Genomic DNA, 17,293 nt, shown 5'->3' on the forward strand with positions numbered 1-17,293 from the left:
CGAGAGACACTTCAGCGATGATGACGACGGTCCTGTATCCAGTCAGGGGTACATGCCCTACCTGAATCAGTTCATTCTGGACAAGGTACAGTGACACAAGCACACAAGACTCTCGGTTAAGACGTATCAATGTGAAGATAACCCCAAATCCCCAGTAAATCTGAATAACTGCGATGATGATGACTGTTGTGTGATCAGGTGATCGAGGGGACCTTTGTTAAGGAGGAAGTTGACGAGCTGTGCTGGACTCTCTGCTCTAAGAAGAACTACCGTCCCGATGCGCAGCGCGTTCTGTCCAATCAGGACTCCATGCGGCTCTGGTGTCTCTTTAACTTCCTGGCGGACGACAGATATCCTCTCACACTCGTGCCGGAGGAGGTGAACACACACCTACCTGTTCGGGAACCATGGGAAATTCAGTTAGGACCTTCTCATCTAGTGAGCGATGCTGGATGTGTTGTGTGGTGTCTGTGTCCAGGCGGAGTATCTGCTGAGGAAGGTCAGCAGTGTGATGCCGGTGGAGCTGACCTGTGTGGAGCTGGAGGAGTTCCTGTCGCAGGACGCTGTACAGAAGGACGGTCTGAGCGTCTGGAGCTTCCTGGACGTGGTCAACACGGCCGCCGTCAGCCGAGGACTGGATGGAGACAGCATCCGTGTGGCTGTGGAGAAGGTCTACAGGGAGATGGTGGGGAACGTGCTGAAGGAGGTGTGTGGTCCGCTCATCTACTCGCGCCAGCGTTTGGGTTTCCATGTTTCCATTTATTAGCATTAATGGGGAGTGGAGAGCGAACGGAAACAACTTGTTTGCTCAGATTCGAGTTATATTTTAGCAGTTTAAGATTGATTTTTGGTTGGATAGATTTGTAGACAATATGTGCAATAGCCAACAATACATTGTATGAGTCAAAATTATACATTTTTTAATATGGAAATCAATTAAAGATCATGTTCCAAAAAGATATTTTGTAAATTTCCTACCATCAAAACTAAATTTTTGACTAGTATTATGCATTGATATATTTATAAACATAACATTTTTCTAAATATATACATGCATGTGTGTGTATTTATATATACACAATAAATATAATAAAAATAAGAACCAGGTGTGGTTCCAACAAAGTGGTTGCCGAGCAACACAGAAATAAACAAAGAGGTGTGTGTTTGTAGAGTAATTATATTTCAGCGGTTTAAGATTGAGTATTAGTTGTTGTATTATTTTATTGTATGGGTAGAATAATGTATTTTTTCATAAGGATATCAGGTAAAGATCATGCTCCATGAAGGTATTTTGTAAATTTCCAACTATCGAAACATCATTCTGGATTACGAGTGGTGTTAGCTGATATAAATTCATTGGTTTTATAAAACAGTTATTCAATAAATGTAGTAAAGTTTCACTAAATAAAACAGAGCAAATAAAGTGCAATGACATTAATATAAACAGTATTCTTCCACCAAACAATGTAGTTCCTCAGAAACAGTTGTGGTTAAAGTGGTTGCCGAGCAACACACAGAAGTAAACAAAGAGGTTTGTGCTTGTAGAGTAATTGAGAACAGCTCTGAACGTGTCTCAGCCAATCAGAATCAAGGACTGAACTCTCTGTTTAATAACAAATAAAGAAGTGTGTTGTACTGTGTGTGTGGAGATGAAGCTGATGTCTTCTGGTTCTGGATGTGTTTCAGGGCTATCTGTGGAAGAAGGGTCACCTGCGCAGGAACTGGACGGAGCGCTGGTTCTGTCTGAAGCCCGGCTCGCTCTCGTACTACATCAGCGAGGACTGCAGGGACTGTAAGGGTGTGATCGAGGTGGACCAGAACTGCTGCGTGGAGGTGTGTGTGTGTTCTCCTGTGACTGTGTGTGTGTCCGGAGCGCTTCTGTGTGTGTGTGACCCGCGTCTGACTGACTGTGATCCGCAGGTGCTGACGGACCGAGACGGGAAGAGATGCATGTTCTGTGTCAAGACGCTCAACAAAACCTTCGAGATCAGCGCGCCAGACTCCAGACAGAGACAGGAGTGGATCACCGGTGTGTGTGTGCAGAAACCTCAAACTGCATCTGATAGCACACTGCAGATGCATGCCGTTTTACAGATGGTTTTATTGTATTTTTATTAGTGCTGTCAGACGATTACATGCATCCAAAATAAAAGTTTTTGTTTGCATATTAAATGTGTGTGTGCTGTGTATGTTTATTACGTGTGTGTATATATATATATGTGTCTTCTGGCAGCGCTCCAGACGGCTCTGCGTCTCTCCGCTGAAGGCCGGGTCTCGCTGCACGAGGAGCTGAAGGAGCGGCGGAGGGAGCTGCGAGAGGAGCGGGAGAGGAGGCGTGCGCTGCGGGCGGAGGAGACGCGGAGGCTGACGGAGCTGCAGGGGGAGCGTGAGGAGCAGCTGGCGGAGCTGGAGCTCCTGAAGGAGGCGCAGAGACAGGCCCAGGCCTCGCTGCAGCACGAGGAGCAGAGGAGACGCAGTCAGCACGAGGAGCTGCAGAAGACCCTGCAGAGACAGCTACAGGAGGCACAGGAGGTGAACACAACACACGACTAACAGATACGAGTGCACTGCTTAAACAACAGCAAACTAGATGATTCTACAGCATTCACTTACATGGTTCATTCAAAATCTAAAAACAAAACGTTGAGTGTAAATTAAAAGACAATTATATTAATTTATAAGAATAATAAAGAATAATAATACTATTTTAATTGAGCTGAACTTTCCTAGAACACAAGTCATTTATATAAATCTTAATATTGGGCAAATGGACAAATAGTGGGTTCGTGGGACCCGGGGCTGGGGTCCGCAAAAGGTACAGCAGTGAGAACAATCAGTTTTTACAAACTACACTGTGCAAAAAACAAAAAAAGAAACCCTGAACACTGTAAGTGAATAGGAAGCTCATACAGACAGAGTGTGTGTGTGTGTGTGTGTGTGTGTGTGTGTGTGTGTGTGTGTGTGTGTGTGTGTGTGTGTGTGTGTGTGTCAGGCGCGGGCGAATCTACGTGCAGAGGTGGCGGTTCGTGATCTGGAGGCCGAACACCAGCAGCGGAGAATCAGAGAGCTGGAAGATCTTCATCACAGACTACAGGAAGCTCTCGAGCAACAGATCAGAGCGAGACAGGAAGAGGAGACCTACAGATACACACAGACCAGGTACACATGCATACCCACACACTGTCTCACACATACACACAGACACACATACACACACACACGCACACACACACACACACACACAGACACACACACTCACACACACACACAGACACACACACAAACACCCACACACACTGTTTCACACGTAAACATAACACACACACACTCACACACACACAAACACGCACACACACTATCTCACAAGTAAACATAACACACACACACACACACACACACACACACAAACACCCACACAAACACCCACACACACTGTCTCACAAGTAAACATAACACACACACACACACACAAACACCCACACACACTGTCTCACAAGTAAACATAACACACACACACACACACACACAAACACCCACACACACTGTCTCACACGTAAACATAACACACACACACACACAAACTCATGCACACTGTCTCACACACACACACACACACACACACGTTTGTTTCTGTGTAAAGTGTGTTCATCCCATAGGTGTAATGGTTTTTATACTGTAGAAACTGTCCCTTCACCAACCCTACACCTAACCCTAACCCTCACAGGAAACTTTTGCATTTTTACTTTCTCAAAAAAACTCATTCTGTATGATTTATAAGTGTTTTGAAAAATGGGGACATGGGTTATGTCCTCATAAGAACCCTCTCCTTGTAATACCTGTGTCATACCCATGTCATTATACAGAGTTGTGTCCTGATATGATACAAAAACAAGAGCACTCACACACACACACACACACACACACACACACAGAGAGAGAGACACACACACACACAAGCACACTGTCACACACGCACACTCACACTCACACACACACACACACACACACACACTCACGCACACTGTCACACACGCACACAAAGACACACACACTGTCTCACACACACTCACACACATATAAACACACTCCAGAGAGACATACAGAGAGAGAGAGAGAGACAGAAAGGTTGTCGGTAAGCTCCGCCTAAGAACTTAAAAATCAACAAACGCATCAGACACACACTCATATAAAATGTTTTTATATTTCAATATTCATATAAAAGAGACATAGCATGTAGACCTTCATAGTTTTATTTAAACACATTTAGATATTTATTTGGGAACATATATATATGCAAACATTTTATTCATTTCTTAAATGTAAATTAGTTAATATAGACATACCTAGTTATTTATATAAAATATATATATAAAATAAATATTAAACATACACACACACCGTACTCGTGACACTTCCTGTCATCTGTGTGGTGGTTTGGTGTCTCAGTAAATATTGCACACGTCTACATTTGTTTTTCTGCATTATCATCAGACACTGATTTCAAGTGTGCTTTCTCTGTCTAACCGATGTTTCACTCCATAAATAAACCTCCAACACAGTTCAAGCTAGTGTTTAGTTGCTCCTCTAATGACTTAGTAATTTAACACAGCTTAACAACATTTTTTTTTAAATAGATCCATTTCAGGTGTTCAGCTTTTTTTAGCATCAATGTTTCTGGTATTTAGCTGTGTTAACGTGGATGTTTCTGGTGTTTATCTGTGTTAACGTGGATGTTTCTGGTATTTAGCTGTGTTAGCATGGATGTTTCTGGTATTTAGCTGTGTTAGCATGGATGTTTCTGGTATTTAGCTGTGTTAACGTGGATGTTTCTGGTATTTAGCTGTGTTAACGTGGATGTTTCTGGTATTTAGCTGTGTTAGCATGGATGTTTCTGGTATTTAGCTGTGTTAACGTGGATGTTTCAGGTATTTAGCTGTGTTAGCATGGATGTTTCTGGTGTTTAGCTGTGTTAGCATGGATGTTTCTGGTATTTAGCTGTGCTAACGTGGATGTTTCTGGTATTTAGCTGTGTAAGCGTGGATGTTTCTGGTGTTTAGCTGTGTTAACGTGGATGTGTCTGGTATTTAGCTGTGTAAGCGTGGATGTTTCTGGTATTTAGCTGTGTTAACGTGGATGTTTCTGGTATTTAGCTGTGTAAGCGTGGATGTTTCTGGTGTTTAGCTGTGTTAACGTGGATGTTTCTGGTGTTTAGCTGTGTTAACGTGGATGTTTCTGGTATTTAGCTGTGTAAGCGTGGATGTTTCTGGTGTTTAGCTGTGTTAACGTGGATGTTTCTGGTATTTAGCTGTGTAAGCGTGGATGTTTCTGGTGTTTAGCTGTGTTAACGTGGATGTTTCTGGTATTTAGCTGTGTAAGCGTGGATGTTTCTGGTGTTTAGCTGTGTTAACGTGGATGTGTCTGGTGTTTAGCTGTGCTAACGTGGATGTGTCTGGTGTTTAGCTGTGTTAACGTGGATGTGTCTGGTGTTTAGCTGTGCTAACGTGGATGTGTCTGGTGTTTAGCTGTGCTAACGTGGATGTGTCTGGTGTTTAGCTGTGTTAACGTGGATGTGTCTGGTGTTTAGCTGTGCTAACGTGGATGTGTCTGGTGTTTAGCTCTGTTAACGTGGATGTGTCTGGTGTTTAGCTGTGCTAACGTGGATGTGTCTGGTGTTTAGCTGTGTTAACGTGGATGTGTCTGGTGTTTAGCTGTGCTAACGTGGATGTGTCTGGTGTTTAGCTGTGCTAACGTGGATGTGTCTGGTGTTTAGCTGTGCTAACGTGGATGTGTCTGGTGTTTAGCTGTGTTAACGTGGATGTGTCTGGTGTTTAGCTGTGCTAGCGTTACCATTTCTGGTGTTTAGCTGTGCTAACGTGGATGTTTCTGGTGTTAAGCTGTGCTAGCGTTACCATTTCTGGTGTTTAGCTGTGTTAGCATCGATATTTCTGGTGTTTAGCTGTGCTAGCGTTACCATTTCTGGTGTTAAGCTGTGGTAGTGTGGATGTTTCTGGTGTTTAGCTGTGTTAACGTGGATGTTTCTGGTGTTTAGCTGTGCTAGCGTTACCATTTCTAGTGTTTAGCTGTGCTAGCGTTACCATTTCTGGTGTTTAGCTGTGTTAACGTGGATGTTTCTGGTGTTTAGCTGTGTTAACATCTATGTTTCTGGTATTTAGCTGTGTTAACGTGGATGTTTCTGGTGTTTAGCTGTGCTAGCGTTATCATTTCTAGTGAGTTTCTCTCTGGTGTTTAGCGCTAGTGTTTGGTTGTGTGTTGGCAGGCTGCTGGCGGAGGAGGAGGAGAAGGTGAAGTCTCTGCTGGCGCTGCAGGAGGACCAGGAGGAGCAGCTCCAGCAGACCCAGCGTGAGAAACAGGAGCTCCTGCAGGAGATGGAGAAAAAGTCGCAGGCTCTGGATGAGGCCCAGCAACAGCTGGACAAAGTGCGAGCCAGCCGACGCAGAGTGGACCAGGACATCGCGGTGAGCTCAGTGCCGTGCTAGTTTCGCGTTACTCACATGTACCTCTGCACTCATGAACGTGTGTCATCCGCAGGCCGCGCAGCGCAAACTCCGACAGGCCAGCACAAGCGTCAAACACTGGAACGTGCAGATGAACCGCCTGATGCACCCCATCGGCCCTGGAGGTTGGTTAGATTCTTTGTATTTGCTTTAAAATTCATAAAACCCTATTTAATTTCTGCACAGAATCAAGGCCGATGCACACTGACTCCAATCGATTCCTGGTGATAATCTGCTCTACTGTTCCATTCTTTTAAAGACAGGAGAGGGTCTTCTAGTAATCTTCTCGCTCCTCCGGTCCGCATCCCCTCGGTCAGCGAGAGCGAATCCAGACCTCCACAGAAACAGAACAGCCTCCACTGTGAGAACATGGACTGCGGTGACAACGAAAACAAAGAGCCGACTGACGCTGAAGCTGTATAAACCTGACAGAAATTAGCACAACTGACATAGCACTTCATAAACTTGAAGAAATTGTTCAGTCTATAGTGAAAATGTGCTGAAAATGTGTTCAACCCTCAGGCCGTCCAAGATTTGTTTCCTCTTCAGATGTGTAGAAATGCAGCATTGCATCAGTGTATCCTCAATGGATGCTCTGCAGTGAATGGGTGCCGTCAGAATAAGAGCTGATAAAGACATCACAATAATCCACAGCACTCCAGTCCATCAGTGAACATCTGGAGAAGACAAAAGATTAAACAAATCCAGCATTAAGACGTCTTAATGACATTGACTGATGGACTGGAGTGCTGTGGATTACTTGTGATGTTTTTATCAGCTCTCATTCTGACGGCACCCATTCACTGCAGAGCATCCATTTGTTTATCACATTTTCAAGCACATTTTTATTTTTTTTAGTTCACTATTCTTTATGAAATTGACTGTGAATGAAGCATAGCTGAAATCATAATTGAAACTGAAATATATTTTCCTTTTTGTTGTTATTGCTGTATGATTTGTGGTGAAGCAGCTGTGGTTTGACTTCCTGTTTCCTGTGTGAGCAGAAGATGCTGAGCTCGTGAAGATGAACTGTGCTCTTTATCTCTCACTTACTGTCACGAGAGGAAAATAAACGAGTGGAAAGACTAAATATCTGCGACTCTGCAGTGTTTTTTTTTTTTTTACACTTTTGTCATCTAATTTGACTCAAATAGTGTGAAGAAGCACAAATGATGCCCTTCTTATACGCGGGAAAATAATGAGTTACAAGCCTTCACACACCGCCCGGATGTTAAAACAAGAACGCGGTTTAAATCTGAAGTTTACAAAGTCAGTCGGAGTTTATGATTCATGCGGCGGACAGCGACCTCTGCTGGCGCTGACCGGAAGTGAAGCGAATTCCCACGTAAACAAAAATATTAAAAGCACATTTTCAGAATGCAGCACTTGTCTGGATACGCATATATTTTAAAATAAAAGGGGATACAAATTACAGCTAGTTAAGTTTAACATACAACATTAAATACATGGAGATAACTAAAAAACTAAACAAAAATAATAATAATAATTAAATGAATAATAATAATAACTACAGAGGAAAACTTTATGTATCAGTGGTATTGCCAAAACGATCGTCATAATATTAATATTTTAATATATTATTATATTATTAATTAATATTTTAATAGGCTATCGCCTTTCTTGTTCTCTGTCAAGTTAAGAGATTAAGCGACAATTTATTTCAGTTAATAAATATGAAAAGGAAGGCTGCACGTCCGCGAACTAAAGCCCTGATAGGGTTAAGTGACATGAGCTGCGGTGACGTCACACCGGAGCGCTCGCGCCGTCCGTCGGGACTCCGGTGTGATGCAGCGGAGCGAGTCCCGGTCAACATGAAGCGTTCCGCGGATTCCGAGGATCCCACCGGAGAATAACGGAGGAAACCGACGGGATCGTTCGCTCTGACGCGTGAGTCCGTTTTCCGTTCGTTTCCGCGCGCGCTCACATGATGACCGTTCAGATGTGCGCTCGCGTGAAGTTTCAAAAATAGTTTGTATTGACCGATCACGCGAGGAGTTGATGACACGTAACTGTAGATATATAGATAGATAGATGAGTTTAGTCCGTCGGTGAAAGTTGTTCTGGGGTGATTTCGGGACGCCCCTCAGTGTGTGTGTGTGTGTTTACAAACCGATCAAACACTCCGGTTTAACGGCTGCTACGTCACTGGAGAGCCGTTTAAAGCGTTTTCATTCATCACAAGTTCAACGTTATGCAAAAATACAAACACGCAGAAGCCGTCAAGTCCAGAGTCGCCAGCCGAAAATATGCTGATGTGACCTTTGAGATGTTTGTGGTGGCACCCGTTCAGAGACAGCAGATACTCTGTAGTGTGTGTCATCCCTTATGAAAAATAAACATGGTTTAATTACAGTTAAAGTGTGGTAACCTTGTTTTAGGGCGCATTCACATTTACAGTTTTTAAACAATGGTTAGTGTAGCTAAACCATAGTTATTATGTGTTTACCACAGTAAGCATGTTGTTATATTTGTTGGTTTTATTTGAAGTAAAACTATGGTCAGTAAACTGCTAGAGATATGTAATGAAGTGAACTAGCTCAGTTTTTCTCAGAGGGACAGTCGTAGATCTGCTTCGTCAGTGTCCTTGTGGTCTTCTCTCTTCTTTTTCACCTTCGTTTTTTTGATTTTAGGCATCCAGCGTCTGTTTGAGAGGGGTTCCTTCCTTCCTTCCTCGCTGTATAAATATCAGCTCTTGTGATTTTCCCAGTCTCTCTGTCTTCTGTCTCACAGTATTCGTATAAGAGTTTGCGAAAGTGACTTCAGTTCGGTAACATTTCGCAAATTTGGAAAGTCATCTTTGAGCCAGTGGCTTGCTTCACAACTTTTCATTGAAGGATATTTTGACAAACAAATGGGAAAATACTTTGCAAACTTGCGTTGTCTTAATTTCAAATGTTATTTTTTGCTAAACCACCGTTAAATGTCAGCGTTTGTTTAACGCAAGAGTTTGCGAAAAAGCGACATTTTGTCGTGTGGTCAAAAGTTAACAGTTCTGGATGGGAAAAAAATCGCACACATTATAGAGGAATTGATTTTTAGCGATAAATGTTTCGATGGACTGCGAGGTTCTGGTGATGGGAAAAGTTTTCAACTGCCAAATCCGTAGCGTTGAACGTTTCCGTTGTGATTCTTGTTTCTTGCGTTAACAGTAAAAAGTGATGCTACGTCATTTGGCCATGAGTTGACAAAATAACATGTTCTGGACATAGCCATTTGACCAATGAGAGGGCTTTTGGAAATCCGGTCATCTCTGGACATAATTGTTTTTCGTAATAGAGATTTTTAGTTATAATATGTAAACATTTCCTGACCGATGCACTGCAGGCTGTGAGATTTAGTGATTATGATATTTAGTAGAAGCCACAAGACTTTGTGCCATTTTAAAAAGTGTTTAATCAAATACATTTGTAGTGTAGAAATTTCCATCGCAATTATTGTTCCCATAGAAACCGCAAAATCGACACTGTCGTGTGGCCAAAAGTTGACAATAATATGTAATTAACCTAAAACTTATGTCGCAATTCTTGTTCCATGGAAACGACGACCTCTCCAAATGGTCAGTCCCCCTTGTGACCCTGATGTACTGGCCTGATGAACCAGTTTATTGGCTTCTGTCGTACAAAAGCATCTAATGAGCAGCTAATGAATGCTAACGAGCGCTAATTGGCTTGGAGACGGAGAGGACCGTCACCCAGAATCACCCGTGCTAACGAACTCGTCAACCTCAAGTGACGCTGATGCTTCCAGTCCCATGATCTCTGCTTTTACAGGTCTGACCTGAGTTTGGCTTTTTATAAGAGGTCAAAGGTCAGCTGCCTTCACATCGTTGGGGTCAAAAGGTCATTTGAGCGTTCAGAATGGAATACTATTGTACTGCATTCTACATGTACATAAAAATTTTTTGACTAAATATTTTAGTATTGTCTATATATATATTTTTTAACGAGATCAGATAACATTTTAAGCTATCAGTTGATAATGTTACAATGTACCCTACCTGCGGGGCATGTTGTCACATTTCGCTTCCATTTTTTGAAAGTAAATAAAGAAAAACGTTATGAAACGTTGACATTTTTAGTATGAAATGACTGCGGATTAAAAAAAAGATTCTGAAGCCCATGTGGATTTACACAACCTGAGGTTACGCTGCGCCCCGGTGGTGACCTCTGACCCCGCTCAGATTAAACCAGCTGATCTGCTGCAGTGCTGGAGGTTTTTCGGAGATCTGCGGTGTTTGAACACACTCATTGATCCACACACTGACCCACATAGATCTCAGCTGACCAATCCAGTCACACAGAGAGAGGTTTGTAGGAGAACGGTGTGTTTCAGGATGATCTGTGCTCTTGTTTATTTGTCTAAACACACTTTGGGTTCCTGGAAGCAGATCATAGTGACTATACACCAACCCTGAAATAAACTTAAGCTCGGTTTAATTTATTTAGTTTGTTTAGTTTTGTAGTAAAACAGACTATGCACTAACTCTTTAATAAAACTTTTTGGCTATTTGTGGCTAAATATTTTATTGTGTTTATATAGTTGTGTTTTAAAGTAAGAAACAAAGTTCTAATGAATGCAGACTAACCCTAAAATAAAACTTGCGCTTATCTGATTTTATTGATTTTGATTTAACTTGTGTTTGTTTGTTTGCCTGTTTGTATTGTATTTGTTGTAGTTGCTATTTTCGTTGCAAAAACAAATAAATAAAATACATTTAATGATGACATGGCATTAAATACTATAATATACTACACTATAATATTTATTTAGTGAGTTATTTGTTTGATTTGTTAGTAAATTATTTATAATTACCAAAGACAAACCCTAAAGCAAAACTCATTTTATTTAACTTTATCGTTTTATTATATTTTGTTTCATTACTGTAGACCTTAATTTTTTTCAGTAAAATTATAAATTAAAGCAATTTATAATAAACACAGACTAACCCTAAAATATAACTAACTGCTATTTCATTTTATTAAATGTATTTTATCACTTCAGGAGATTCTAGTAACTGTAGACGAACCATAAAATAAAACTTGTTTTAATCTTGTTGTAAAGTGGATTATAATTGTAGATTAAAATAAAACGTATGGTGATTTCAAGCAGTTACTGTGAATATAAGTCATGTGTGCGTTAGAGCAAGCTTGTGATCATCAAATCACTTCATCATAGTTTTGGGATGTGTAAACACACTCTCCAAACTTGAGGACTCAACCACAGAGTGTGTGTGTGTGTGCCTCTCGCTGACCTCTGCTCCCCGTTGGCTGAGGTTCACTGGGTGCTTCTGGGAACTGATACTGAGAAATACACCCACAGAGGTTTCATCTGACCGCGTGTGTGCGTGTGTGTGCGTGTGTGTGTGTGTGTGTGTCAGACGTCTCTGTCAGTCTGGGAATGCTTAGCTTTGCTTCGGTTCGGCCGCAGTCGTCTCGTGTCTCTACAGCTGGTGTGTGTTAGTTCCCAGAATGCCGTGCGGCGGTCGGTCGGGGGTGGGCGTACTGTGGGGCTCCGGTGTCTTCTGAACAACCTACAGCTGTCCAATCAGTCTTGTGTTATCGCAACCGTTCCTCGAATACACACATTACACACATTACACTCTCTCTCTCTCTCTCTCTCTCTCTCACTCTCTCTCTCTCTCAGATGAAAAACACACAGATGAAAAAATTTATTAAATGTAATATTTCATTAAGTTAACTAAAATAATCCTACTTTATAAAGTATTTTTATATTATACGTTTATTTGATTCAACATATATTTTATTTTAAGTAATGAACGTGTTTTTTTTATTTTTATGGTGTTCTAGTTAACTAGATTTACCCTGCTTTATGTAAGTGTTTTTCTAATATACTTTATGTTTGTTAAGACACAACGTATAAAACATCATGTTTGTTTAGATAAATCGTAAACTACTGTATTTGCGTCTCTCAGGTGCTGTTATGATCGCCGCGGCGCATGAGCGTCTTTGAGTTTCTGGAGATGGAAGGAAGAGACTCCGCGAGGAGCAGATTACGCAGAGACCCCGGTGTGGTGGGCGGAGTCTGTGTGGTGAAAAGAGACTCCTCCCCCTGCAGTAGCCCGGGGGAGGGGCCAGACGACAAACACTTACAGGACGTGCTGTGTGAGCTGGGCGCGGGGGCGGAGCTTAACCTGGAGCTGGACTTGAGGGTGGAGCCTGAGGACGGCATGGATCTGCAGGGGGAGGAGCTTAGCTGGGAGACGAATCAGCAGGAGGCAAACGAACAGGAAGAGCAGAGCAACACGAGCCGCAACACAGCCAGTCCTGAAGCCTCCACAGGTGATTGGATGATTAGTTTCACACGCTATGTTCGTTTAGAAGACGTCTGAAGTGTTTGACTGTGCATTTGTGTGTAGATCTCGCCAAAGCATCATCTCTGTCGGAGCAGCTCCTGCAGGGCCGTGTGGAGGGGGCGGGGCTTAACATGGAGTGTCGCATCTGTGGAGACAGAGCGTCAGGGTTCCACTACGGCGTTCATGCCTGTGAGGGCTGCAAGGTCAGAGGTCATGCTCACACACTGAACATTTTTGATACACTAGTAAATCACATCTATCTTGCATAAATTGTAACATTAAATTAGTTCAACGAAATCTGGCCAGAACAACTGTTTATGAATAAATGACTTTTTGTGAAATCATTCGTAAAGTCATTTAAGTCAGATCGTTGCATTTAATGCAGTTCAGTGAACATATACATAAGGCATTTCTGTGTAAATGAACTGTAAAATGTGTCATGCATAAGTACAAAGTGTCTCTTTTTCTCTCAGGGGTTTTTTCGGAGGACCATTCGTATGAAGCTGGAATATGAGAAATGCGAGCGCAGCTGTAAGATCCAAAAGAAAAGTCGGAATAAATGTCAGTTCTGTCGTTTTCAGAAGTGTCTGATGCACGGGATGTCCCATGACGGTGAGCGAAACGAACGACAAGACACATTAGCAAACAATAAAACAAAGGTGACCTTCTAGCGTGTTGAATGAGATTCTGTGCTTGTAGCGATCCGATACGGGCGGATGCCGGAGGCGGAGAAGCGTAAGCTAGTCGCGGGTCTGTTAGCAGGAGAAAAGAGCTCTCCGAACACCAGCGGCTCAGATCTGAAATCTCTCGCCAAACGGGTCAACAACGCCTACCTGAAGAACCTGAACATGACCAAGAAGAAAGCTCGCAACATCCTGACGGGGAAGACCAGCGCAAGCCCGGTAACTCACATGGCAAAAGTAAAACAGGCCTGCACATAAACACAGTTGTGAAAACCAAGCGTTCTTTCTCTATGTGTCCTTCAGCCGTTTGTCATTCATGACATGGACTCGCTGTGGCAGGCGGAGAACGGGCTGGTCTGGAATCAGGTGATTAACGGAGCTCCGTCCAATAAGGAGATCGGCGTGCACGTGTTTTACCGCTGCCAGTGCACGACCGTGGAAACCGTACGAGAACTCACAGAGTTCTCCAAAAGCATCCCCGGATTCATTGACCTTTTCTTGAATGACCAGGTAATGCAGTGTGGGGGGTGTTGCGTTAAAAATACAAATTTCAACTATGTAAAAAAAAATTAAACTAGAAAAATAAGTGCAAGCTCAGTCTACTTTACTGGATTGAAACAATGCAGTTATCTACTTCATTCGTAAATTCATTATTGCGCAAATTGCGCATTCGGTTAAGTTAAAACGAGCTGAACATATTTTTGTGTGGATCAATCATGAAGTGAAGTGAAAATGTTGCATTCAATTTGTTTCATAAAACTTGCAAACTAATTAATTAAAATTGTGTGTAAAATGATTGAATGCAAATTGTCGCATCTAATGCAATTCGTTAAACACATGCAGAATCCAAAATGCGTGCTGTATCCCACAACTTAAACCGACTGTAAAACATTTCTCGCTGTTGCAAAAATTTCCCAAAAACCCAAGCATTTATTTGTAAACTGTTTGTAGCTAAAATTATCCTCATGTAAAATATACCATTGATTAGTTTAACGAAATGTGAGCTGAACAAATTTTAGTACACATTTTTTTTCTTTAAAAAAAAAAGTTATTTCTCTGAAGATCAGTCGTAAAATGTTGCATTGAATTTTATTCACCAAATACAATCAGAATAAGTTGCTGTGTAAAACGTTCGTTAAGAAGTTCGTGAGTACATTTGATGTAACATATTTCGCTTTTTGTAAAAAAGTTGTATAAATCATACAATATATAAGTTGCATAAATCAATGCATTTAATGCCGGCAATACAAATCTTTGTGTGAATAAATCTTAAAAGACATTATAGCATACAAATTTGTCTCATTAAACGCAAGCAGAACGTATATTATTCTAAGAAAACCATTCTTCAGTGAATTTTATTTTTAAGTTTTTTAAGTTTACGTAAGAATGGTTCGCACAGAAATGCGTTCAGCTAGCTGTCCTCCGCTCCTGCAGGTGACGCTGCTGAAGTACGGGGTGCACGAGGCCATCTTCGCCATGCTGCCGTCGCTCATGAATAAAGACGGGCTGCTGGTGGCCAATGGGCGGGGCTTCGTCACCAGAGAGTTCCTGCGCAGTCTGCGAAAACCCTTCAACGAGATCATGGAGCCCAAGTTTGAGTTCGCCGTGAGGTTTAACGCTCTCGAGCTGGACGACAGCGACCTCGCGCTCTTCGTGGCTGCTATCATCCTCTGTGGAGGTGAGAGGGGGTTAATGTGAAGTATCTCAAGTAAGTTCTGTACATAGCTGCGCTAATAAAATTGTGCTCGTATGTAGATCGTCCAGGTCTCATGAACGTCCACCAGGTGGAGGAGATCCAGGACAACATCCTCCAGGCCCTGAACCATCACCTGCAGCTCAATCATCCCGACGCCAGCTTCATCTTCCCCAAACTGCTGCAGAAGCTGGCGGATCTGCGACAGCTGGTGACGGAGAACGCCCTGCTGGTGCAGAAGATCAAGAAGACGGAGTCCGAGACGTCGCTGCACCCGCTGCTGCAGGAGATCTACAAAGACATGTACTGATCGAACCATTCCAGGCACGCCGACCGATCACTGTGACCTTCAGAGCTGGTGTTTTTATAAAACCGACGACTTGTCGCTGATGGAGTCAGCGCAAACTTAACTCTAACTTTGTCACGGATCAGAGACGATAACATTCGCATCAGATTTCCTCCGTCTTCAGATCGCATCAGTGCATTCCTGTTCATGATGGGGACGAAAATGTCTTTGACAGCACAGTGTCACAAAAACACATTGACCAGTAAGACACTTAAGAAATACTTAAATCTATTAAAGCTATTTCGCCGTCTGAAGTTAAAAACCAAAGGTTGCTGCTATTCTTGAAATCCGTTCCATTTTCTCATTTGTTTGGGTCATTCGCAAGCTAGCCTTTCGTTATGTTGCTTATAAAGCCAAAAACACACTACGTACATACGCTAACGCAACATGCGAGCGCATTGTTGTATTCAAACGTATGCGTTTGTGTTCGTGTGGCGGTAACAAACCTCAGTACTGAAGGAGGCGTTAGAGTTTCCGTCAAATTAATGTTATTAAACTATGTTATTTCTCTGTTAGCTACATGTAAACACGTTTAACTAACTTTAACTGGATAGTAGTTGAGCTAACTTTAATGCTAATGTTCCCTAGAGCGCCCCTTGTGGCAGCATTGAGAATGCAACAAGCACTTGCGTTGTTTTCATTGTGGATCAAATCGTTATGAAACGACACAAAACTTATACTAATCCTAAATGCTTTAAGACAAGTTTATTATAATAAAACAATGCTTAAACTGGTCTCCCAGATAAAACCTCTCTACAAACCAGCTACGAGACTAGCTAAGACCAGTTTAGGCTGGTTCCTCTTAGCAGGGATCTTCCCCAATCACTGACAGAACGTCATTACAACTTGCAAACCTCAAACTTTCCATTTTTTTCTGTGTGTTTCTTCCAGTTTGTGTTTTTGAGAAATGATGCTGTGATCACATTTTCATCAGAGCTCATATCAGAGATCGAATATCTGTCTCCGGAGTTTATATTAATGTTATTTAATAACGCTTTATCACTTAGTTTCCTGAATAATGGCTGTGGCCGTAAACACGACGTCCCCAATCGAGCATAGCATAACGCTGTTCCTGTCTCACCCGTGACCTTTGACCTCAGTCGGATGTTGTTTGCGTGGTTGTGCTGCTAACTGGATCATGTAGACATGCTGTGAATCTGTTCTGAATGGATGGTCTTCCTGTCACAGTTTCCTGGTGATGTGAACGAGGGGAACACGTCTGTGATGAGGACGAGCGACCGCTGATGTTTCCTACGGGCTTTTGTAAAACATCTGAATAAATCTCTAGAGTGTACAACCACACTAATGCTTCTTCTGGCTTCATTCCTCAACATGCTTGTGTTCAGACTGAACCAAAGTCTTTTATGTTCAAAGAGAGATTATTTTAGAGGTAAGTGGGTGTTTTTGGGTGTCACCTGGTAAAAAGACGAACCGAATCAATTGAGTGAGTCGTTTACGCTGGAACCGCTCTGATTGATTCAGACTCGTGACATGATAATTGGGTTCAAGTGATTCACCAGGGTTGTAAAAGGTAGTAAATTAAATTATGCCAAATTAAGGCCAGTGAAAAGTAGTAAAAAGTAGTAAACGTCATCTGCCGAGGTAGAAACTTTTCGAATCCCCATCTAACTGGCTCTATATCATGGGTGTCCAAACTACGGCCCGCGGTAGGGTCGCCAGGGTCCGAAATTAACAAGCGCCAAGTGCGGTTAGATTTTCGGT

At 42.3% G+C, this 17,293-nt stretch overlaps 2 protein-coding genes across 4 annotated transcripts in view; both read left to right on the forward strand.

Annotated features, from left to right (window-relative positions):
* def6b (DEF6 guanine nucleotide exchange factor b) overlaps positions 1 to 7,068 on the forward strand; it is an 8,014-nt gene extending 946 nt beyond the window's left edge. The window contains exons 2-11 of the mRNA XM_026198692.1: positions 1 to 85; positions 199 to 378; positions 479 to 706; positions 1,687 to 1,833; positions 1,921 to 2,029; positions 2,234 to 2,532; positions 2,993 to 3,159; positions 6,278 to 6,476; positions 6,550 to 6,640; positions 6,775 to 7,068. The exon at positions 1 to 85 is cut by the window's left edge and continues 56 nt beyond it. Of these exons, the coding sequence (XP_026054477.1) occupies positions 1 to 85; positions 199 to 378; positions 479 to 706; positions 1,687 to 1,833; positions 1,921 to 2,029; positions 2,234 to 2,532; positions 2,993 to 3,159; positions 6,278 to 6,476; positions 6,550 to 6,640; positions 6,775 to 6,938 (1,669 nt within the window). The 3' untranslated portion in view covers positions 6,939 to 7,068. The remainder of the gene's footprint in view (positions 86 to 198; positions 379 to 478; positions 707 to 1,686; positions 1,834 to 1,920; positions 2,030 to 2,233; positions 2,533 to 2,992; positions 3,160 to 6,277; positions 6,477 to 6,549; positions 6,641 to 6,774) is intronic.
* Positions 7,069 to 8,272: 1,204 nt separating this feature from the next.
* LOC113040339 (peroxisome proliferator-activated receptor delta-like) lies at positions 8,273 to 16,873 on the forward strand. 3 transcript variants are annotated; one of them, XM_026198694.1, is made up of 9 exons: positions 8,273 to 8,423; positions 12,469 to 12,835; positions 12,913 to 13,052; positions 13,323 to 13,461; positions 13,549 to 13,751; positions 13,836 to 14,042; positions 14,967 to 15,210; positions 15,288 to 15,552; positions 15,970 to 16,873. In XM_026198694.1, exons 2-8 carry the CDS (start codon positions 12,493 to 12,495, stop codon positions 15,533 to 15,535), a joined length of 1,524 nt encoding a protein of 507 aa, XP_026054479.1. In that variant the 5' UTR covers positions 8,273 to 8,423; positions 12,469 to 12,492; the 3' UTR covers positions 15,536 to 15,552; positions 15,970 to 16,873. The 3 variants fall into 3 exon arrangements, with proteins under 3 accessions (XP_026054479.1, XP_026054480.1, XP_026054478.1); XM_026198695.1 differs by having other exon boundaries at positions 15,288 to 15,549; positions 15,967 to 16,873; XM_026198693.1 differs by having other exon boundaries at positions 15,288 to 16,873.
* The last annotated feature ends 420 nt before the right edge of the window (positions 16,874 to 17,293 follow it).

This window comes from Carassius auratus, chromosome 22, assembly GCF_003368295.1.
Source record: "Carassius auratus strain Wakin chromosome 22, ASM336829v1, whole genome shotgun sequence".
Taxonomy (NCBI): domain Eukaryota; kingdom Metazoa; phylum Chordata; class Actinopteri; order Cypriniformes; family Cyprinidae; genus Carassius; species Carassius auratus.